This window comes from Borostomias antarcticus (genome assembly GCF_949987555.1).
Source record: "Borostomias antarcticus genome assembly, chromosome: 5".
Taxonomy (NCBI): Eukaryota; Metazoa; Chordata; class Actinopteri; order Stomiiformes; family Stomiidae; genus Borostomias; species Borostomias antarcticus.
This window is the reverse complement of record NC_140238.1, coordinates 16,439,479-16,463,394: the sequence shown is the minus strand read 5'-3', so window position 1 is coordinate 16,463,394 and position 23,916 is coordinate 16,439,479. Positions and strand designations below refer to the sequence as shown.

General features: G+C 42.3%; 2 protein-coding genes across 3 annotated transcripts; both read right to left on the bottom strand.

Moving 5' to 3' along the window:
- Positions 1-140: 140 nt before the first annotated feature.
- On the bottom strand, positions 141-10,026 carry ube2d3 (ubiquitin-conjugating enzyme E2D 3). Its single transcript, XM_084437971.1, has 7 exons — positions 9,681-10,026; positions 8,260-8,323; positions 8,133-8,164; positions 7,693-7,770; positions 6,891-6,996; positions 6,666-6,759; positions 141-917 (listed from the first exon to the last, which is right to left on the bottom strand). Exons 1-7 carry the CDS (start codon positions 9,702-9,704, stop codon positions 872-874), a joined length of 444 nt encoding a protein of 147 aa, XP_084294097.1. The 5' UTR covers positions 9,705-10,026; the 3' UTR covers positions 141-871.
- A 425-nt stretch (positions 10,027-10,451) lies between these two features.
- Positions 10,452-17,854, bottom strand: LOC311308600 (RING finger protein 145). 2 transcript variants are annotated; one of them, XM_084437584.1, is made up of 11 exons: positions 17,770-17,854; positions 17,097-17,429; positions 16,702-16,810; positions 16,236-16,327; positions 15,887-16,128; positions 15,604-15,779; positions 14,863-15,003; positions 14,267-14,449; positions 13,981-14,128; positions 13,434-13,790; positions 10,452-12,143 (listed from the first exon to the last, which is right to left on the bottom strand). In XM_084437584.1, the coding sequence occupies exons 2-11, from the start codon at positions 17,263-17,265 to the stop codon at positions 11,238-11,240; spliced, it is 2,523 nt and encodes an 840-aa protein (XP_084293710.1). In that variant the 5' UTR covers positions 17,266-17,429; positions 17,770-17,854; the 3' UTR covers positions 10,452-11,237. The 2 variants fall into 2 exon arrangements, with proteins under 2 accessions (XP_084293710.1, XP_084293709.1); XM_084437583.1 differs by having other exon boundaries at positions 17,766-17,821.
- Positions 17,855-23,916: the final 6,062 nt, after the last annotated feature.

Genomic DNA, 23,916 nt, shown 5'->3' with positions numbered 1-23,916 from the left:
GTAAAGCAAAACATGTCTGCCGCGAAAATACGAAAAACATACGCGGAACAGGGGCCTTTAGGCTACATCCTCTGGTAGGCTACTACCTCTTCTAATAAGATCCAAAACACAATAACACAAGGCATTATGATTTAAGCAACTTTATTGGGGAAATTAAAAAGAAACAAAGTTAGAACTTGATCATCAACCTTTAGCTCTGCAACATATTTGGGAGCTAAAAGAAGACGGTGGTGGGTGTATAAACTATGATAGCTCTCAATCTCTAAAACCATGGAAAAAAGAACATAAGCCTTAAAGGGGAACATGTTTCCAACTGCCCGTCCGCCCACTTCACTTGCAGAACATACCGTATATATATACCTTTAACTTTATTAACATGCATAAAATACAACATTAAAATTCTTAACTTTGGGATGTTGACACATACAGTGTTTCTGTTTGCACAGTTTTATGACGTAATGTTTCCCCTGCCACGGGTCTCTATACGATTAGTAAAGCATACACTGACATCGCACTACCAGGTCAATCAAGTGGACTTAAGTCCAGTTGGGTCAGTCTACCATATGCATTCAGAACAAAGAAGATGACACCATCAATTTGGGGTAATAGGTCGTTAAGCCAAGAGGCAGCCAGGCACGCCTTGTACTGATGCATGCTTTAAACAGAGTTCAGAAGAACCATGGTAATCTCCATACAAAATGTTTAAACTCAAATTAAATTGGCAAATGTCTGAGTAGGAAACACTATCTTCTTATGACCACATGAGTGAAAATGGGGGCAAAATGGTCTAACTGAGGAACAGAAAAATGAAACCAGCAATTTAAGTTGAATCCAGCTACAACATTCTCCTTCAGGTATCCATAAGATGTCATCACATGGCATATTTCTGTGTCCATTCTTTTGCTAATCTGTTGTATCTGTGAAAGTAAGAAAACAGTCTCAGTCAAAGAGAAAATACCATCCCCATAAACACACTGTTCATCAAGCCATCCAATGCAAACTATAACACAAGTCAATAGAGCAAATTCACAAAAAATATTTTCATGCTGACAAAGCAATGAATAACAACCAGATTTTTTGTCCAAAAGTGATTAGTATTGATAGAGCAGTACCATCATTCTGATGATAAAGTCCTTGTGGTGGAAAACAAAAACTTGTTTCCAAGAAACAAGTAGTGTGATTCTCATACACTAGTTTTAGTTAACCTCACTACAGAGGGGGGATTTCTTATAGGTGTGACAACAGTTGTCAGTGAAATGTCTCCCTGAAAAGGAATGATCAGACATTACAACTCTGGATATGTTACGGTAAATGTGGAAAAACAGGGAATCCGTCCGGTCGGTGAAGGTATACGTTCCCCACGGTTTATCTATAGATTCCCCAGTGAATGTGCAGCCTCATGTCCCGTGGGGGAAGGAGGGGATATGGTTGCCGTTGTCACTCTCTCCCACCCCCCGTATCTAAAGTGTGGCTGCCCTGTCGGTTTGGCACGCGCGATGGAAAAATGGCTACTCCAATTGGCTACTATATGTAAAAAAAAAAAAAATTAAACTAACAAAAGTGACAGGCTGGAAGCTCAAGTTTCAAAGCGTTAGTTTCATTCCGGCTTTCACTGTACTGTACATGTCGTCCGTAAATTGTCATTTAACAAACTAGCTAGTTTAGTTGAAACATGAGTATTGTTAGGAGTACCTCTTTAACAAGAATGCCATCCTGTGGATATACTGCACCTGCGAACGTTCTATCCACATTTACTGGGGAATCTATATATATATAAACTTTATTACAGGCTCGTAGCCCACATAGTAAAGACAGTACATTACATATAAATATATAAAAAACAATTAGACACACACTTCTACAATTAGAAGCACATAACAGGCACAAAGGCTAAAAGAGGCACTCATGCCAGTGTTCCCGGATGGTAGACAAGTACCTGACAGAGCTACGGCCAGGATCTGTCATCAGTTCAATGATGTCATTCAGAGAGCGGTCAAGTCTGCACATAAATTTGAAGGTCAGGTTCCTCAACAGGGCCATGAAGGTGGTAAGTCCAAGGTTACAAAAAAGCTCACTGGCTCTGGTACTCCTGGGTTTCTTCAGCAGAATCCTAAGGCAGTCATTGTAAGCTATCTGCAGCTTGCGCAAGCTCTCCTTCTTATAGTTCACCCAGAGGGGAGCTGTATAGAGAGGGGTGCAGTAAGCTCTAAACAGGTTCACTTTAACATCAACAGTACAGTAGTGAAATTTTCTGACCAGCATATTAGCTTGGACAAAGAGCATTCTCCTCTGTCTGTACATATCAGCGTCATCCTCCATTGTGTCAGTGATAATATGTCCCAGGTATTTTGTACTATTGGACACACACAGGGCCCTGAGAGATAAAACACAGGAAACTCAAGGTCCAGGTCTTCCTTAGTCCTACATATCAGTACCATACTCTTTTTGGCATTATACTTAACATCAAAATCAACCCCATGGACTGAGCAGATATTAAGCAACTGTTGAAACCCAGCGCTACTGGGGGATAGAATGGCCAGGTCATCCGCATACATAAAATGGTTGATCAGGGTCTCACCTATCATGCATCCTGTCCTGCACCCCCCCAGCTGCTTAGACAGGTCGTCCATATAGAGATTGAAGAGGGCTGGGGATAAAAGCCCCCCCTGCCGGACCCCATTACCAACACTGAAGGGGGTGGATAATATGCTCCCCCATTTTACCTGCATCCGCTGGTTAGCATACCAGTAAGCTAGGATGCGTACTAGTATACTAGGCACACCCCTAAGCTTAAGCTTGTTAAAAAGCTTGTAGTGGTGGACGCGGTCAAAGGCTTTAGATGCATCAATGAAACCAGTAAGCATAGTAGAGCCCTTCCTTCTATGTCTCTACCGCTTCTTTTAGAGCATAAATACATAGGTCAGTACTGTGCCTGGGTTTAAAGCCGAATTGATTATCTGTGGTGGTTATATAGACACCTGTCAAGTAGCAGTTTTTCAAGCACTTTGGACAGAATGCTGGCTAGTGCTATGGGTCTGTAGTTATCAATACTACCTACTTTACCAGCTTTGTCTTTAATTACTGGAACAAGCATAACCGACAACATGGAGTCTGGCAATGTGCCATGAGTCATCAGCCCTGTGAAGCAGATAGACAGCAGCACTGCCAACCTGGGCCCAGCTAACTTTAAGTGCTCTGCTGTAATGTTGTCCAGGCCACTGGCTTTGTTGTCTGTAAGTGGTCCTATGGCATTACAAACCTCATTGGTGTTAAAATAGATAGTTTCATCTTCTATTTTGCCTACATGATAAGGCTCACTTTTAATACAGTTGAACAAAGCTGCATAGTGCTGCCTCCACAGGTCAGCTATGTCCACTGCATCTGTTACACCCTCTATATTACATGGGAGCGCTGCTTTAGCCCTGTTGATAGTTTTTACCTCTTTCCAGAAGTCAGTGATGTTACAACTAAGCAAGTTGTCAGCCATGGATTGAGCACTCAGCGCCTGCTCTTGTTTGCTTATAAAACGCAGTGCATATTTGTATTTAGCATTAGTTTTCTTTTTATGCTCAAGGTCAGGTCAGGTATAGATGGAACCGCGGGGAATAAACAGTCACCGTCCAACAGGGAAATCTATAGATTCCCCAACAGGACAGGGAATAAATTGATACGTTCCCTGACAGGATGGAGAATCTCCTGTTTTTCCACATTTACCATGACAATTGTAACTTACACTTTGTCAGTGTAATCATTGTATATAAATCTCATCACTGACTTTATCCATCACAAGATGATGTGTTCACGCAAGCCTTTTACTGTGTCTGCTATGTTTGGTCATTGTTATTAAATGACTTCCCAGCCATCCTGGAGCGTCTTGTTGTCTGCTACCATTATTAGTACCATCACAAAAATGTTGGTAACCGATGATATCAATCACAGAGCAAGTTAAAATTCTGCCCCAACCTTCATAATCTGGAGCCAAACCACTGATGGCCACAGCCATACCCAAACCTTACACATGGTTGAGCAAGGGCTAGAGCCTCTGGTTAGTCCAGCATAACTTGGCTGAGGACAACACGTCACACGCGCACGCACACACACAGCAAACCCATACCATTATCCATGATGCAATGCTGGGCCTCAGCCTTACCCTAAAGCATGGCATACTTCTCTGTCCACTCCCGAGCTAGTCTATTATACCTGACAGAATAGACCTAGGTTACACACTGCATCCATACACTCAGTGGCAACTTTATTAGGTACACCTGTCTAGTACAGGGTAGACTTCTGCCTCCAGAACAGCCTGAATTCCTTGTGGCATTCAACAAGGTGCCATTCTGCACACCACTGTTGTAAGCAGCTGTTTTTGGGCATTTTGGGCCTAGAGCCTTGTTAGCATGAATGAGTCTGCCCATTATACTCTGATCTCTCTCATTAACAAGGTGTTTTCACCCACAGAATCGCTGCTCACTGGATGCTTTTTTGTTTATTGCACCATTCTCTTAACTCTAGAGACTAATGCTTGAAATCCCAAGGAGAGCAGTTTGTGAGATGCTAGAGCCAACACATCTGGCACCAATAATCATACCACAGTCTAAGTCCCTTAGATCACATGTCTCGTCCATTCTAATGTTTGGTTGAACAATAAATCTCTTCACCATGTCTGCATGCTTTATATATTGAGTTGCAGCCACATGATTGGTTGTTTGGAGGAGCATGCCATTTGCATCAAGGAGCAGGTGTACCTAATAAAGAAGTAACTGAGTGTGTAACGACTGCATTATGTGAATGAAAAGACCTGTGCGTTTTAGATTTGTCAACTCTGACCAGCAGATAAAGCACCGTAAGATAAATACACTATATGGACAAAAGTATTGGGTCACCTACACATTACACCTAGAGGAGCTTTTACGTCATCCCATTCTAAATTCATAGGCATTAATATGGATTTGGTCCCCCCTTTGCAGCTATAACAGCTCCCGCTCTTCTGGGAAGGCTTTTTACAAGATTTTGGAGGGTATCTGTGGGAATTTGTGTCCATTGATCCTGAAGAGCATTTGTGAGGTCAGACATTGATGTTGGATGAGAGGGCCTTACATCACGAAGTGCAATGCCAAGCGTCAGAGGAACTCTGGAGCAGTGGAAACGTGTTCTGTGGAGTGACAAGTCACGCTTCTCTATCTGGCAGTCTGATGGTCGAATCTGGGTTTGGCGAATGCCAGGACATCACCACCTGCCTGAGTAGTTTGTTGGATGAGGGATAATGGTCTGGGGCCTCTTAGTTCCAGTGAAGGGAAATGTTAATGCTTCAGCTTACCAAGACATTTTGGACAATTCTATGCTTCCAACTTTGGGGGAACAGTTTGCGCAAGGCCCTTTTCTGTTCCAACATGACTGTGTCCCAGTGCACAAAGCAAGGTCCATAGGCCCCAAGGCATGGTTGTGTGGTGAGGTTGGTGTGGAAGAACTTGACTGGCCCGCACAGAGCCCTGACCTCAACCACATCGAACACCTTTGGGATGAACTAGAAGGGAGACATTAGGCCAGCCATCACCAACAGGCGGACCGCGGTCCGGATCTGGACTCAGAAGCCATCCAATCCGGACCGCGTCTATAACCCGATAAATCAATGAGAATTTCTACCTTTTGACGGAGCGTAGGCAACTATTTTGAGCCTGCGCAGCCTTTGTAGTATTTTACGGCATTTGTTTACCATCTCACGCGTCGCTAGCCAATCGAATCTGCGTGTTCATTGCCTGACGTCGACCAGTCTACACGTGACAGCCTAGCTATCGTTAACGTTACTGTTATCAGAGCGATTCCTTGCTAATATTAGTTGGAGTTGGACACTGCATGACCGGAGAAACGTAACGACAAAGGAAGAGGAAAGTGAGATAATATAAGACAGAAGTAACGTCAGCCTATACATGCCGTGCTCTAAAATAAGAAAAATAGATGTTGAAAATAGGGCGTTCCATCAAGTGGGCCGAGTTGTATATATTCATTCTCCCCGCGGGTAGCTCTAAACCTGTTTGTCTTATATGTTCCGAGAAATGTAGCCTACTTTATTTGATTTTAAAGTAAGTTGGGGACCATACAACTGAAGTCAACAATATTTTAACGTTGATGCGTATTTCACAGTAACATACTTGCTGCTATACAACAATTTGATAGGAATATGCAAGGAAACAAATCTGTGTTGAGGGCATAAAAAACACACGCATCACCACCGGACCCTGGCTTGAGGCCATTTTGTCAAACTGGACGTCTTAGAACTTTACTTGATTACCCCTGCACTAGGCCCTCTCATCCAATATCAGTGTCTGACCCCAAAATGCTCTTCTGGATGAATGTGCACAAATTCCCATGGACACAAATCTTGTAGAAAGCCTTCCCAGAAGAGTGGAAGCTGTTATAGCAGCAAAGGGGGAACCAACTCCATATTAATGCCTATGAATTAAGATAGGTATAATGATTTAGGTATAATGTGTAGGTGTCCCAAAACCTTTGTCCATATAGTGTATATAGAACAGAAAAAAATAAGTGATTTAGCATAAATATAAGACAAGGAGGTCCAACAAGTTTACAAAACTCAGTCCTAATCTGGTACTAAAAGAAAGAACGCATTCTCTTTAAAGACATAAAGTAGTCTGTAGCGTACTTACTTTGGACTATCTGTTTTATAGATTCGCGCAATCTCTGGCACAAGGGGATCATCTGGGTTTGGGTCACATAACAGTGAGCAAATGGACAGAAGCACTAAAGAGATAGAGACAAAAAAAAAGTTAGCACTCGTTTCCTTTCACAAAGATACTTATAAAGGTTGAACCAACTATGTGAAAGTCCACATGACAAGAATGGATTTCAATGACTATGCATGGAGTGCCTACCTTTAGATATAGTTAATGCTGGAGACCACTGTGATCTGAGAATATCCAGACAGATGCTGCCGTTACTGTTAATATTTGGGTGGTAAATTCTTGTGGTAAATGCAACCTTAAAGGGAGACATAACATAAAACATGCATTAAACATCAGGTCACAATAAAAACGAAAAGCTGGTTTGAGAGGAAGTACCTATTAGCTACATAAGGGTACTGAAAGGTCCCTGGTTAGAGACCAGGCAAGGACGTGATTTCCCATCAATCATTGCCTACTGTTTTGCCCTTAAGCAAAGCACTTCACCCCAACACTAGCACATAATTGTAAATCGCTTTGGATAAAAGCATCTTTTTTGCACCCCAGACCAGTTTCATATTGACAATACTTTCACAGACTGGCCGTGCTGGCGGGGGGGGGGGTGTTCTAGGAACGAGGAATATCACAAGGAGAACTTGATATCGGAGAGAGAGGATGATGGAGATGAGGATGCGAATAGGCGACATTACAGTTGGTGAAAAGACTTATAAAACTGGTGGAATTTAGATGTATGCTGGCCAGTGGTTTAATGCATTTTGGTGTCATTTTAACATAATGATTACTTGATTGTGCAGTGAAATGGTGAAAATGTGGTGGAAATTATGAGTGGCTATTATGAAAACTTGTTCCATTGTTGTGGGCATGATTTGAGTTTGTGCGCACGCAATTGATCCTTTCCATGCGTCCCGGTAGTGAATGGGTTGCGGCCCGGTGGTTGGGGACCGCTGTTCTAACTGACTAAATGGTGAATAAATAAGTGAATCACCAGTCTTACCTTAGGTGGCTTGAAAGGGTAGTCTGTAGGGAAATGAATAGTCAAGAAGAAAACTCCCCCCTGGTATGGACTGTCATTCTGAAGTGAGAAAGGGGTAACGAACATCACAAGTAAGAGTTGCAAAATTCCAGGAATATTCACAAACTTCCCATGTTAATTAACAAGAATTTATGGGAATTCATGTGAATTAACAGGAATAAACTGGAAAACATAATTTATTCCCATTACTTCCCATAAATGTCCTGTTTATTCCCTTTAATTCCCATTCATTCCCATAATTCATGCCCATGGGATATTTGTGAATATTCCTAGAATTTTGCAACCCTAATCAAATGACAGTTTTACCTACGCCAAACATTATGGAAATACCACATTATATTCATCATCGACTTCGCCATAACCCCCATCTGTCATCATTATCATTAAAATTGGCTACTTACAGGTCCCATGATCGTGGCTTGCCAATGAAACACTGAAGGGATCAGAGAACAATGGAGTCAGTACAGTTTAGGTGAGCCCATGGGTATTCGAGTTAACAAAGGCTACGGTGCCTATTGGGTCACCTACTGTCATCGCCCACTGGGCCTGCAGAGCACTGTGCTGGAGGGTCACGAGCCAGGTCGGTCAGCTCCTGTAGAGATGGGAACAATGACGGGATTGCATCGTGATAGAAATGCATTAAAACTGTTTGCGCCTGCCCAATCTGAGATCAAAGAATGTTGTATTGATTGGTACCACCGATTATTAAAACCACACAGTAGTTATGCTGAGTTGCATTGATTCTGAAATGCTCCTATTATAACATTGTGCTATGGGAGAAGAATCAATGACTGGACAGCACAAAGCCACATTTAGACCTTTTCTAAAATCTATCTTGATCTTTATTTCATGTCAGCAGTCTGCATTCTGATTATTGGCAATCAGGTAGTCTTGACACATATGGCCTCATACATTCTGTATAATAGCTTGTGGAGACAGGTAGAATGAGACCCTAGAGGAAAATAGAAACGCTTCACTGCAGGAGTTACACTGCATGCTTTATCACCATGTCCCTCATGCTAAATTATGCATCTGTTCCAGGTCTGGGGCTGTCTTGTTATCGTCACTAGTTGTGTTGATGGCAAGATGAGACCTGGGTGGCTTCTACTGCCTCTGCTTTTATTTTTAGCCATCTGGCTATTTTTAAGGGTGGGGGCTACGCCCAATCCTGTGGGGCGCATTACCTTAGGTTTGCATTTACAGTAGCTATCTGGCAAAGGATTTTCTAAACGAAACACGGTTTACAAAAGACAAGTTGGAAATAGGACGTGTGTGAATAATGTATAGCCAGTCGATTCGTGGCATCGGAAACTATGTTCAAGAACCCAGCAAAATACTGCCGAAAGACAACATAACAGGATACTTTGAAATAATTTTGAGTGAATTGGTTAGTACACGAAAAGCCCAAAGTAGAGTGACAAGCCGAGTTAAATAGGTTCACTCGTGATCTGTCAGTGTCAAAGAAGATAGTGCTAGCTGCCTAGCCAAATTACAATAGCTAAGTTAGGTATTATTAAGTGTGGTACCATATCTAAGGTTATAGGTTAAGGCAAGTCAAGGCTGTACACACACAGCAATCAAAGTAAACTTAGCTACAGATACAGCAGGCAGTCTGCTAGATAACAAGCCCCTATAACGTTGGTTACACGGCCTCTGCTTGCTAGCTAGTTAGCTACCTTTGCTAGCTAGCAAAGTGCATGTAACTTGTTCGCAACTTGTTAGGCCACAACTGGGTAACAGCAAGACCTAGACGCGCCATATACGCTAGCTAGTTAACGATACCAAGCCAGCAAAAGGAACACGCTAGCGAACGGTTAACAGTAGCTAGCCAGTCAATTTAGCTCCAGTGTTCGCTAACGTTATGTGGTAGCACACTAGATAGCCAGCTAGCTGCCAGCTAACTAACGTTTCAGACAATCTCATCAACTGTCTAGCGACCAAATATATACCTTTTGGATCCTTTTCAGTGCCATCCTTGCTTCAATATGCCAGGGAGGTTTGCTTATTTCGGCTGGCCAGCTAACGGCAATGTTAGCTAGCGGGTACACCTCGGCCCCGACTAAGGCTCTTAGCTAATAAGCTAGCTACCCTCCAGTCCAGAGCTATGCAGCAGCGAGACAAAAAGTTCACAGCGAAACGTTATCTTAACTAGCTAATTTTTACGTGTATGTCCTATTATCATCCCCTAATCTGTGTCAACACAATTAAACACGTCCTCTGTCGTCATTAGTTTCGATAGCCAATTTAGCTGTAGTAACGTTAGTTAGCTTGCAACAAGATGTCCTCTGACTCCGCTGCTCTAAACACTTGTCACTGGGTAAGTTCGTTTTACTTCACCTGAGTAATATATCGTCACATGGCTGTGGCAGGCTGGTAAACATGGGCGGGGCAGTTGTCCTGTGTGGTGCACTTTGGGTAGTGACAATGATAGTGGGGCAATATGAGGAATACACACTTATCCTACTGTAAATTGGTGAATATTTCCAGACAGGTCGTCAGGCCAAACATACAGACACAGAGAGGTGTCATAATTTAATTCATTAATTAATATATATATATATATATATATATATATAATCCATTATTCTCTGTGGCAAGATTGCACTGAATTCTGTGCTATGCATATAGGCACACTGCAATGGGAAATACTGGGGAAAAACAAGGACATGGTTTATTCATAGTTCACAAAAGGACAATACTGGTACCCTATCTGTAGTTGTTCCCCTAAAAAACTGACTTAAAGGAAGCGTAATTCGTAATTCATACAGTTCTGTGTTCATATAGATTATTTAATTTATTGTTAATGTGCACTAAATGTATCCACTGCTAAATCAGTCATATTGTAAGATTAGATTTTCTATTCTGTTCCTCTCAATTTCCGAAAATGAACAACACATTTTCTGCAGATATTTATAACCTGATAGATCTCATAAATCATAGTGTCACAAAGCTTCAGTTTGAAAATTAATATGTAATTGTGCATTTAAGGATACCATTTTACCCCAGGCTACATATTACCCCTCTAAATTCAATCAAGTAGACACCATAACCAAATACAAGCACATTCATTACACTGTCAGTTTAAAATGAAATGTGAAATATTTTCACATTTTTACCAGTATTCTTTTCACAGAGAGAGGGTGTTTATATCCACTGGATGTGCTGGAACGGCATCCCTTCACTTGCAAGGCACTGCTAAAATGTGCTCACATCTCTGTGCTTGTGCAAGAGTTAGCGGTTTCTGAGCATGATGGGGTAGTTTGGCCTCTCTGAGTCTGCCTAGGTCAAAGGCTAAATCTGTGTGGGTAATTTGTTAATTGTTCATTGGAGGAGCATCAACATCTACACTGCCTCTCTGTGTTCATGGCTTAGTTTGGTAGACGTGAGGTTACAAACTTTCCCTGCTGAGTTTCTACCACAGAAAACAGCCTCAGGAATTGTGTCTATATTATCTCTATCCACCATTTCAACCTGCCTGTTCCGTGGTGAGTTCATTGTGCTACTGATCATGTCTGACTGTCATCCATGTCTGAAAAGAAAGTAAAAGTTTCATCAGTTTCCCTTGAAAGAGACCCAGCAGATGCATTTTCATAATGACTTTCATTCCTTTCCCTCTGTAAGGATTTATGTTTGCCACCAGTTTGTAATTCACAGCTGCTGACAAGATCCACGCCAGTCGGTACTTGGCCATTCTGTTCTTCACAGTCCTCAAATTTACTAACAGTTTTTAGTAATGTCTTCTGAGAGGAAGCAGAGACAAAATCAATCTCAAAGTCAGAATCATTCCATCCTTTATCTTCCTTTACGGCGTTGGAAATAAACTGTACTAATAATCCTTTGGAATTACGGGCAACCCCTCCACAGCAAGCTCCATCTTCAGGTTGTCTTTTGCTCTCCTTTAGGTCTATGCTATCCTCATTGAAAGGATGCGTTTGATCCCAAGATTCCAGACTCAGTTCTCCTGAACTGGGACTATTCCCTAACGAGCAGCCTGGGACTGGGCTAACAAAGCCAACAAAGTCCCCAGTAGAGCTGAAACGGAGGCCCTGTGCAGGCTTCCTGTGTGGGCCATCTGGTCGGTCCCCTTCTCCCACATCGCTGGCTCCCCCGCCCGTGCACTCTTCTCCCTCTTGCTGGTCTGCTGAGCCAGGAGGTGATGGATTTGTCGGGGGCTCTGATGATGTGGTGTCCCTGGGAGGGGTCATATCTGTCCCCTCGCCTGCCAGACCTGCCCCCACCTCTCTCCGGGGCGGCCCAGCCTGACCGTCTGCCGCCTCCCGACCCGGGGGAGGTGAGATGGGTCTGATTGGCTGGTGGCACATTGGGCAGGTTTCCTGTACGTAGAGCCACTTACGTAGACAGTTGCCGTGGAAAAAATGCCCGCAGTATGTAATCACAGCAGAGCTCATTTCCTGAAAAAAACAATAGTAATTTGTTACTCAAATGACATTACAGAACAAACTTTTAAAATCCTTGACAAGATGCAACACATTTGTCAATAAGGGATTGCATGTAAAAAGTAACCCATCTGGTTTACAATTCACTCGTAGTCCTTTGTCACATCATTGTGCACGAGTGTACAGTGAGTGACATTCTTAGGCACAAGTTATCCTTTAACACAGATTCAGGAGGCTATACATTGAGTAGAAAAGTAAGAAAATGTATTTTAAAATATAGCTGCAAGCAGCAATAACGGAGCCAAGCGCAATGAACACATCAAAGGCAACAAGCAAAACATGCCATAGCCACATTTGAGCCATAGCCACATTTGATGCATGTGAGTGTGTGTGGCCTGACCATGTAAATCAGGTTAAATTCATGCAAAAGCAACCACATTCAATTCATCTGACGGCATCAAGTGAGTGTCAGGTCCTTTTAAGCATCTCATTACATTCATTCTATTTTTTGTGTGAAAATGACCTATTTCTCTGCATGCCACATGGTCATTCTCCATGCCTTCCATCTGCCTGGGAGACCAACCTTAAACATCAAGTCTCATTGCGTGGGTTGCTTGATAATTCAGCTATCTATGAACATCACTCACAACTCTGTTTCTGTCTAATCTTCCCAGTTTTCAGTAGAATGCCCCCCTCTGCACTTGGTTGAAGTATGTAGGCTATGGGCTACTACACTCTCCCTGGATGAAGTGTGTAGGCTATAGGCTACTCATCTCTCCCTGGATGAAGTGTGTAGGCTATAGGCTACTCATCTCTCCCTGGATGAAGTGTGTAAGCTAATATGTTACTACCCTCTTCCTGGGTGGAAGTGTGTAGGCTAATAGGCCACTACCCCTCTCTCTGGGTGGACTTAAACTATGTGGTTATTGAAATTTTTAACTAAAATACTGTAAAGGTGCGATGGGTGGCTTTTCTCAAAAATGCTTATATCGTCATGAAAATGTGCAATTTCATTCGGCTGCTATTGCGCCCCCTTTGGCCAATCGATGTCAGACTTGCTCCATTGCCTCATCACATGATACTCTACCATCATGCAAAGTTTCATAAAAAGTGACCAATCGGCTATAGGGGCTGCCATGACTTCCATGGCAGAATAATAATAATTTCCCCCTAAAAACAGCATATCAAATATCAAATCAACAGGCAATATAATATAATACACTCAGCATCCAACAGTCGTTCCATGATGTCAGTGGAATTTGAGCCCTGGTCATGTGAATGTTAACACGTCAAGGCCTGACTGACCTGGAAGCAGATGGCGCAGACGTCGTTGTGCAGCTGCAGCTGCTGGGCTGTTGCTCTAGGCAGGGAATTGATCTTCTTGGCTGCTTCTTGCCTGAGCAGGAAGCTCTTCCAGCCAGACTGTGCTCTGAGCCAGACGTTGAAGTAGGAGTGGATGATGATGACAGAGGCACCCATCCAGCTCCATTCGCCAAAGAGTGACTCCCATGTGCCATACGCCACCACACAGAGGGCCACCACAAACTCCAGGACCCTGCTGACAGCATTCACCCAGTAGATCACCTCGTCCAGGCTGTCGATGGGGTCACTACGGAACAACTCCATCATGAAGAGGGAATAGATCAGCAGAGTGCCTGTTACCTGAGAAAACAAATAATAAGAGCGCAGAAATTATAATTTCACAACAATATTCAAATGAAAATCCATAAAGTGACATAGTTGGAAGGAGAACGTTTAAGGTTCAGTCTATTTTAAGTGAGAGATGAGGACAGAACTAAATGTGTCCCTTCGCTCCACAGACAGCCAGGCGATATGGTTATAGAGCTCCTACCTGCAGAGAGGTCAGCATGCAGCTGGACACCAAGATGAGAAGCCAAAAGTCCATGTGGAAGAACTGAGAGATTTTGTAAGCCATGTACCCTGGGAATATCAGCAGGACCAGACACATGCTGAGTCCCCGGAAGTGTTTCCACATACTTCTAAACAGGGGGAAGTAGGAGTTACTGACATGACCAATACTGGAGAAGCTTGAACAAAATCTTAAGTGCATTTGTGTTGAGTGATGATAAGTAAAATGAGTGTGGGCTTGTGTGTGTGTGTGTTCTCAAATTCTCTACCTGTTCCGGGACGCTCCCAGTGCTAGAATGATGGGGTCTGTGATTTCGATCATGGACTGCAAGGTGGAGGTGACCACAATGAAGAGGATGATGCTGAGCAGAAAGGTGCGCTGCAGAGTCTGCATGTCCAACAGACCTGTCTGAAGAGCTAGCAGGAGCAGGGTGACTCCCTCAGTTACACCTCTGATGGGACAAAACCACACCACAGAACGGTTGCTTTAATAACAATATTATTCTTTCAAACTTTATTAAAGACACACCCCAATGGGAGTTCCATATCATACAACTAGATAAGAAAAAGGTTTTTTTTAAAGAAGGAAAAACATACAAAGCAAGTTAATTCCACAATGATCAGACTCTTGTATACAGACATGAACGCCAGTGGCTCCACATTCTAGAAGAGAACCAGACAGAACTGCATACTGGATTTGTTATGACTGTTATGATACCGTTTGCTGACTCAGATACCCTACACATACATCTATACATGAGATTACCTATCACAGCAGAGCAGGTTATTATTGTGCCAGTATCTTTTAACATGACTTAAAAACAATATCGCAAAGTCCAGGGGATGAGAACACATGGTTCCTGACCTGTGCATGACATTCTCATTCTGTACAGCCGCATATCCCCCGAGGTAGAACTTGCACAGGTTGAGCAAACCCAACGCCAGGTATGACACCACAAATGTCAGGCCAAGAAGTGAATAAGGTGTAGCGCAGCACTCAGAGACACTGTCCAAGTGAAAAGAGCACAAAAGAGGCATGCATCTCAATAAACACATTGAATACTCTGGTTCCCTGTAGCAACTCGCATTCTACAATGGCTCCCTGTAGCAGCTCGCATCCAGTTTAAAACTCTACAGGCCATGGTCAGGCCCTACACCCCCTCCCGACCACTGCGCCCTGCTACAGTTGTACCTGTACCTCGGGGCGAATGGTTGCCCCGTCATTCCGAGGCACCTGAGGTCGATCGACATGGTCACGGCTCTTTTTATTCCTGGCCCCGAAGTGGTGGAATGAACTGCCAACTGACGTTAGGACAGCAGAGTCGCTGCCCGTCTTTCGCCACAGGCTCAAAACACACCTCCTCGAAGAAATAGTACCAGGATCCTCCCTCCTAAGCACCTACTGTATTCATATTTTGCTACACTTGCACTTAAGCTTTAGCACTAGATTATGCTCTTAGTCACTTGTTTAGAAAGGAGATGCACTTGTGAGTTCTAACAAGTGGTAGTACACTGACTACCTACATTAAATGTAATTATTGTAAGTCACTTTGGATAAAAGCGTACTCAGTATGCGTACTAGGTAGCGAGCGTTCACTGAGTGTACCTTGTGAGAAGAAAGAACAGGATTCCCTGATGGCTGGCTGAAGCATTGGTGGCAACGGTGTAGGAGCACAGCTGGACCAGGAACACCACCAACCAGAACACACTGAACAGCACTGGCACAGCAAACTGGTTCCAGAGGGAGATGGCTACAGCAAGAAGTCTGTACAGCTCGATCACCTGTGGAGGAGAAAGGGAAAGAAAATCTTAGACAAGGATGTACAGGAAGAGAGGGAAAGATGTTATAAAGAGAGGTGGAAGATTATGTTAAGATATGGTGCAGTGACCTCCAGTTGCTGCAGCTGTGAGTAGGCGTCCCTTGCTAGCCGGTATGGCACAAACAGATTGGAGAGGAGAAAGACGGCCACTCCAACTCCAGTCAGAACCATGGATAAGGAGTTGACGGTGAGCAACGTGGCGTGTGGCACGGCATAGAGTCGAGCCAGCAGGGGCAGCATGTGAGCAGAAAACATCCACACCTTCCTGGTCTTCATCAAGAAGGCACACAGCGTGCTGAGAATAATCTGACCTAAACACACATATCACATTCATAGTTATAATAAAAACATACTTGTCTCTATACAAGACTATAGACTTGTTTTTGGAAGAATTGTGTGAATTGGGCCAGGGACCTACTTGTCAGTGCAGTGACAAAACGATTGAAAGCCAAAGAATCAAGGTATAATGCCCCGTCGTAACCATAGAACACTTCTCCACGCACATAATCCCTGTGAGAAGCAGACATTAAAGACTGACAGTGTGTTGGAGGGGGGAGATCACTGATCTGCATCTGAACATTACTGACAAGCCCAAGGAAAATCTACACAGCCTAAGTGAATTGAAGAGTAAGAGTACTTTTCGAAGGACCATATGAGAACTGTATTGTGAGGAGTCTGGTGTTTGGTACTGAACACTACAGGTTGCCCGGCAAGAACAGGGAGGAGGTGGACCAGGTCCAGTTGAGGAGATTTAATCAGAATCCAACCAGCACACACACACATGATAGGTACAATGAGGGCCAATATACTGTATAGGGGTAGTGTATATGTGTGTGTGGTTCTCAGAAGGAGAGGAGGTAATATGCTGGCATGAAGCCTCTTACTTGGAGATCTGATGTCCCACATACAGGAGAAGGGCAGCAAGCACGTAGAGGTAGAGCTTCACGATGTGCCTCAGCGGCAACACCAACACCACTACATTCACCAGATGACCTGAAAAAGAGGGGCAGAGTTACATATGTGGGTCAGTATTTTGGCTGCTTTTATTTGGTTCTGAAGTATAGTAGCTGGTGGGACCTGTTCTTATTGAAGGCTTTACTGGCTATGACTGGGGTGTACAGTCGGTTCACATACTTTAGACAACTACTTATTTAAAGTCGCTTTGGATAAAAGCATTGGCTAAATGACTAAAATGTTAATGTAAAAATGTAAAGCCTAGCAAATATTGTGGGTGGAAATAGGTTGGTGATCGATTGATTGCATATGAGTGCACACATACCGAGGTAATACATGTTCCAGATTACATATTTGTATTTGAAAAGCATGTCTTCATTTTTCGCCCTCAGATGCTCCGTTAAACTATCAATGTCACATTTATACAACAGGTCCAGTACCAAGATGCTTGGCACCCTAAGGGCCACATTGGCAATTTCTTCCAAACGAGGCATATTTCTTTGGACAAGAAGTTTCAAGTTGACCAGAAAGTTTGTCACATAATTATATCTATGTAGGATATGTCATCGCTGTTTGCTGCAGACCAGACCCTCTTCATGGTCGACAGCTCTTCAACACGCCGGGGTTCCCGACGACTATGATCCCAACAGCCAAGAATCTGAACGGGAACAGGGAATTAATTGAGTCAAGATTACAGACTGCAGGCGTTAGCATCACAGTAAAATTCGGATTAATCTAGTCACAAACGATATTTCACTTTCCTTATCGAGCATGGCTTATAGTTATGAAGTCAACCTTTTACATTATTTCTTATGAGACAGCCCTAATAATATAGGCTGTAGTAAAGCTAACCTCACTGGAACAACCGTGTTGTTGACTGCCATAATAATATGCCTCACAAACATGAGGCTATACACAGCTAGCTACACAGTTCTGCTAATTGCAGATTATAAAGATAATCGATATTGACATGCAAACGAAGGAAATAACGTACATACATACTACTTCACCATTGTAAAAAGAACATTTGAGGTGCAGACAGAAATCCAGCAATTCCTAGGGAGGTAGGGTCGCTTGCGTGGCTACTTCCTGTTGAAGTGGCATAGCGCACCAATCAGATCCTGGGAAAAGTCATCGTAAACTCTTTAGCTGTAGCCTCGCGTCACCAGTCTCTCCTCGGGGAGAAAATATCCATCACATATACAATATAATCATACACACAATACAATACACTCATCATACACAACAACATACAAGACACAATAAACAGACACAATAGCTCATCTGTAAGAATAAATAAATCGAGAATAAATACACACTATAGGAAATGAAACAATATTGACATTCTTTCAGAAGTTTACAAATTTACAATATTTAACATTCCAAATGGTTTCACAAATTGATTTCATGAAGTAAGGTTTTATAAAATAAAAATAAAAAATACTTCTACCTTACTACATTTTCCTATTTGCTCATACACAATTCACTCACAGTTCCTGAAATATTAGAAGATACTGTTTTAACAAAATGCTGAATAGATCTTTAGTATTAGCTTGAACAATATGAACTGGCAATGAATTCCACCTGACAAAGGCTCTGTACATGTCTCTGACAGTTTTCTGTATCATTTTGATTTTCACTTTGGTTACTATAAACCTTCCTTCTGTTGCATGTCATGTTTGATAATCATGTTGAGCAAAATGAGAAAATAACTTTTCATATAATATCTTTGGAGACCGTACCACATTTACATTTCAAACAAAATTGCACACTTACATTTTGAACAAAGCATAAAGGATCTCTGACTAACAGTTAGCCACCTCAGACTGTCATTCATGTTTTTTACATTAGTTCTCTAAGAACAGTGTAAAAAACAACGTTTTGCTTATTCTGAACTACTTGTAATTTCCTCATCTCCTTCATTGAGGCACTGGACCAGATTACAAAACAATAATCATGCTGTGACAGAACAAAAGCGATTCTTACTTGTCTAATTACATCTGGTGGCATACCTTTTGAAACTCTTTTGACAACTGACACACCCCTTCCCCCTTCCCACTTTGCTCACAATGTTATCAATATGCTTAGACCATGATAATTTGTAGGGATACACAATATATCGGCAATCATATCGGTATCGGCCGATGTTAGTCATTTTTTAATATATCGTATCGGTCTGATGTGCAAAACAGGGTCGCTGTGAACAGCAGATATTTATTTATTTCTGTCTAGCTGCTGTCGTGTGTGTTGTTTTTGAGTGGAAACAATGCATTAAATCTATGATTTATCAGCTTTTCCGAATGTTATAGATATAGACACAGTGTTTCCATGTGTTTTTTAATATGTATAACATTTGATTATCATAGAAACTTTTTTTTGGGGGGGGGTTATAAGAGCATTTTGGAAGGGGGCTTTACATTTGATTTCCCGTATAACTTCCAAAGATATTCCTTTTTGTCCTAAGTTGTGTATCCTGGGTCTTTATCCTGATGATTTATCATTGAACAGATATGAAAGGAAAATGATTGACCTTTGCTTAGTTCATGTAAAAAGTATGATCGTTCCATCTACTGGAAAAACATGGCCGGTCCTCCAATTAGACATTGGCTCAAGGAGCTATCCTCAGGGCTTGCATTGGAAAAACCAGGCCAGGTCACGCCTGGCTTATGTGTTGGCTGGCTTGTTTCTGTGCGGGGCTGGTAGGACGGTAATGTATGATAAATAAAGATGGGTCTTGTCACCTGGACACATCAGTTCCAATGCTTCCAATGCTAATCCAGCACAATGAGAGCGGGATAGCCAGTAAGCTCATGGGCTCACAACAACTAGCAGCAGCTTCCATAACATTAATGGTAGCAGTCAGTGGCTAAAGCAGTTACACTGATGATTCCTGTAATGTTAGCTATTTTGCTGCAATGGGTTCAACTTTTGTTTCTGGATAAAGGTCTGATAAACCATGACTTGCTGTTTTGCACTTCCCTTTAGGTGGTGAATAAGTAGACCCAGGACACAGTGGGTTATTTGGACATCTACTAGGATCTTGATATTATATTGATATGAAGACATGAAAGTAAAGTATTTGCCCTAGAAGTAAATTGTAATTAAAATGGTTCTTAGCTAAGTAACCTAAGTGTAGGCAGACTTGAAAGGTCAATTGTAATAATATCATGAATGAACAATTGTAAACATAGTACTCAACAGAATAGGTAATACTCAAGTCTTGATTGAAACTTTTCCTAAATGCTTTATTAAACATACAGACATGCACATTAAAAGTAGCCATAAGTATATCAATCAATCAATCAATCAAAGCTTTATTTGTATAGCGCATTTCATACCCAGAGGCAACACAATGCGCTTTACAGAGAACAAGGGAGGTGGGCATACGACCCACTCTATACATATTCCAGAGGGAAGCAAAAAAACAGTAATCACCTGGGGGCCAGATAAGTGAGCTGTAAAAATTCTTCCCTGACCCCTCTCAACAAGGCGATCGAGCAAGCTCCAGGAGTATGTTTGTCTACCGGCTAAGAACATTTATGGAGCAATACATTGCATTGAATTACATTTCAGAGTGAGAGAGGCTAAAAGCATCATAGGAGAAAGAATATTCTACGGACATGCTACATCATCCACAGTAGACACAGGGGTATCTATCGGACTTCGGGAGGTCTGCTGGTGACAGTGGGGCATCCACTGGACCTGGTTAGAAGATAGGAGGGAGAGAGAGAGGCACTAGGGAGAGGGAAGGCAGAGGGAAGGCAGAGCAGGGTTAGTAGCACATAGAGCCATACAGACCACACAGATATTGAAACAGGCAACCTGGGGCAGGCTCCTGGAATATATTTGTCTAATGGCTAAGAACATTTAAAGAACAATAAATAATATTAAATTAAGTTTAAATTAAGTTTTCGGAGCAAACAAAATATATATATTTTGCATGTGCTCTCAGGACATGTTGTGGTTGTGACCATCTTTGTAAAGAAGAGAGGCATGTAATGCACATGTATACAGTAGTACAGAGTCAGTTGTCTATTGTATAGACAAGGTGTTCAATTGCTCAATTGTTGTCAGGTGTTGGTTCGAGTGTTCAAGTGTACAGTGGTGCATAGTCAGTTGTCTATTGTATAGACAAGGTGCAAGGTGTCACGTGTTCACTTGTTGGTCCAGGAGGTGGCATGTGTGCTATTGTTATAATTAGAGTGAGGGCCTATGTATAGTACAACCAGAGTTCTATAAACGGACAGTCTTCTTCTGAGCTGCTGGTTGGCAGGGGGCTTCTTCCGAGCTACTCTTTGGCAGGAAGCAAGTGATGTCTTGAGCCTCATCATAACAGAAGTGAAATTGACACCTTGCACCTTGTCTATACAATAGACAACTGACTCTGCACCACTGCACACTCGAACCAACACCTGACAACACTTAAGCAATTGAACACCTTGTCTATACAATAGACAACTGACTCTGCACTACTGTATACTACTGTACAGTATACTTGACATGTTATGTAATTGCACTGCCTGTATCATGGACACAGTCACAGCCATCCATGATCAGATACTGCTGTCTGGCCATGTCCTGTCCGGGTGGGGCTTGCACCTGAAGACCATCTTTGGGGGGGCTGGACATCAGCGTTGCACAGAAGCCGACACCTGACTGGTGTTGCATCACGGTGTTCTCTGGCCTCAACCACACCAGGCATCCCAGCATCAAAGCTGCAACAGAACAAAAGGGAGATAGAGCATTAAAATAGTGCATTAAAATATTGGCCGCAAAAAAAATACAACCATACCATGTCCATAAAATGGAATAGCTAATACATGACAACGATAATTACCTGAAGTGCTGGTAACTCTTAAAGGAGTAGTAAAGGGAAAATGCATGTTTAGCCCTGTTTTAAGGTTACTTATGATCATATACAATGGTTCAGATCAAAACGTTGACAAAACTAGCACTTTTGAGAAAGTCTGATAATTGCTCTACCACCGTTTTGGTCATACAATGGATGTGGGTGGGCACCTTGAAAAATCTTTCAAAAACATGTTAAATTCTCGATTTCAAAGACAAGAAGCTCACCGAGGGGGTAATTGGTGTCCGTTTTTGTTCTGACATCAAATTCGCCGCAAAGTATGAATCCTGTAGGGTTTTATTGATCATTTTATGAAATCCATTGACTTGTATTGAAGCATTGTAGATGTGTAGATCAATCCGCAGAGGGGATTCAGGAAGCGGAACTACTTACGGTAGCTATTGTTATTGTTTATATTGCTAGGCTACCTAGTTTGCGGACGTTTACACACATATGTGCTGCTACTAAATAGTTCTATGCTAAAAAAAAATAATTTAAAAAGCCTTTCCAGATGAACTAGAATCTTACTTTATGGTGAATTATATGTCAGAACGCCAACTAACACCTCGGTGAGTTTCTTGTCTTTGAAATTGAGAGTTTAACATGTTTTTTGAATGATTTTTCACAGTGCCCACCCACATCCATTGTATGACCAAAACGGTGGTAGAGCAATTATCAGACTTTCTCAAAAGTGCTGTCAACGTTTTGATCTGAACCATTGTATATGATCATAAGTAACCTTAAAACAGGGCTAAACATGCATTTTCCCTTTAGTACTCCTTTAATGTTTGGGAGCTTTTTGAAATAGCTACTCAGATGCTGGTGCCAATTGTAGCATTCAACAAGCACTGTGCCGTCCTCAACTCCGACAAGCTGTGGGGTGTTGATTTTCTTCACAGGAGCGCTGTCTCTCACCACCCCAGCAATGTCAGTAAAAGTGTCCACTCTGGTCTTCCTATAGCACTGCTTGATCAAGCCAAAGCACCAGTCAGGGGCAAACTTGGTGTGGCCTGCAATCAGGAAGAGTAGGTCCAGCTTCAGGTGAAGCTTGTGCATGGTCTGCCAAGCACAGTACCACAGCACAAAGTTGTTCTTGTTTTGTCCACTGCAGTTGTCACAATGAAGGTCCACATGTGTTTCTCCAACTCCATAGTTGTTGAAGAAACGTAGTTGATGACTGCATTGCTGCTCTTGACGCCATCCCTTTGTCAATCAGGTAGTTCACTTGCTTTTATGGTAACTAAACATAAAAAAAGCTCAATTAATGAACAGAAATACTGATTGAAGCCATATTACAAGAAATTCCTAACTTGCAGATCCCATCATAATTGTAGGTTATGGGTTACGATTTGCTTAATACCTACTGGAGAAAAACATCCTCTCTTAATCCCTTCACTTTAAACTTAAGACATAATTACATACATGCAGGGGTCAAAATTAACTTTTCAGCTCACCAGCCAAATGTCTGGTAGATTAAAAATTGTACCCGCCAAGCCTTTTTTGTGTCGCGTAGACATACAGTACATTTAATCTGCATAATAACATGATATGGTGGTGAATAAAAACAGTGGTCAGAGCAGATTCCTGGTGCCACAGCACAGGTGGTGTTGTAGTCCTATCCCCAACTGAAAATATTGATCTAGTGATTAGTCAACCCATTGCTAAATCACAAACTACTAAGCTATCCCATAGGAATGAGCCTATAACCATACCAGCTGGGCAAGCTGACTTTGCTAGCTACCTAACCTAGCCCAAATGATATTGTCCTGCTCGATTGCTGTGCAACATATCAACTGACCAGTTGTTAAATGTATTTCACAACACTGGTTATTCTAGCCAACAATGTCAAATATAGAGGGTTTTCACTGCCCATCATCTGTCGGCCATGTTGGTGGTTGACGCTACTGAATGTAGATAGCTAGCTAGCTAGATAGATCAATAGACAGGTAGATAGACCTATCTATCTACCTATATATCTAGTAGTTAGCCTAAACCTGAGCTTACACCTGCTAAACCTAAGCTTAAACCTCCAACATGGCCGGCCGTGAAAACCCTCTATATGTGACACTTTTGGGTGTCTGGCACAATATGGTTAGCTACATTAGCCAGTCCCGAGACAGTCCCAGTCAGCTGACGTAGCATAGCTTTAGTTGACAACAAGTTTGCTTGTTGTGTGAATAGTTTAGCTATGTATGTTGTGAGGCAAGTGTTGGTGACAAGGACTAGCTAGCTTGTAGTAGTTAACCTTAGCTAAAGCACTTTGAGAGGAAGTGCACAGTATTTCCGACTCCCCGGG

Bases quoted from the DNA above. Each gene is read 5' to 3' on its own strand.
- LOC311308600 (XM_084437584.1), bottom strand. From the start codon at position 17,265: ATGCCTCGTTTGGAAGAAATTGCCAATGTGGCCCTTAGGGTGCCAAGC. The intron at 16,129-16,235 runs GTAGGTCCCTGG...ATGTGTGTTTAG, and splicing joins TTTTGTCACTGCACTGACAA to GTCAGATTATTCTCAGCACG. The intron at 14,450-14,862 runs GTCAGGAACCAT...TTGTCCCATCAG, and splicing joins AATGAGAATGTCATGCACAG to AGGTGTAACTGAGGGAGTCA.
- ube2d3 (XM_084437971.1), bottom strand. From the start codon at position 9,704: ATGGCACTGAAAAGGATCCAAAAG. The intron at 8,324-9,680 runs GTATATATTTGG...CCATCTCTACAG, and splicing joins CACTGAAAAGGATCCAAAAG to GAGCTGACCGACCTGGCTCG. The intron at 918-6,665 runs GTAAGTACGCTA...TTACTTTCACAG, and splicing joins TATAAAACAGATAGTCCAAA to ATACAACAGATTAGCAAAAG.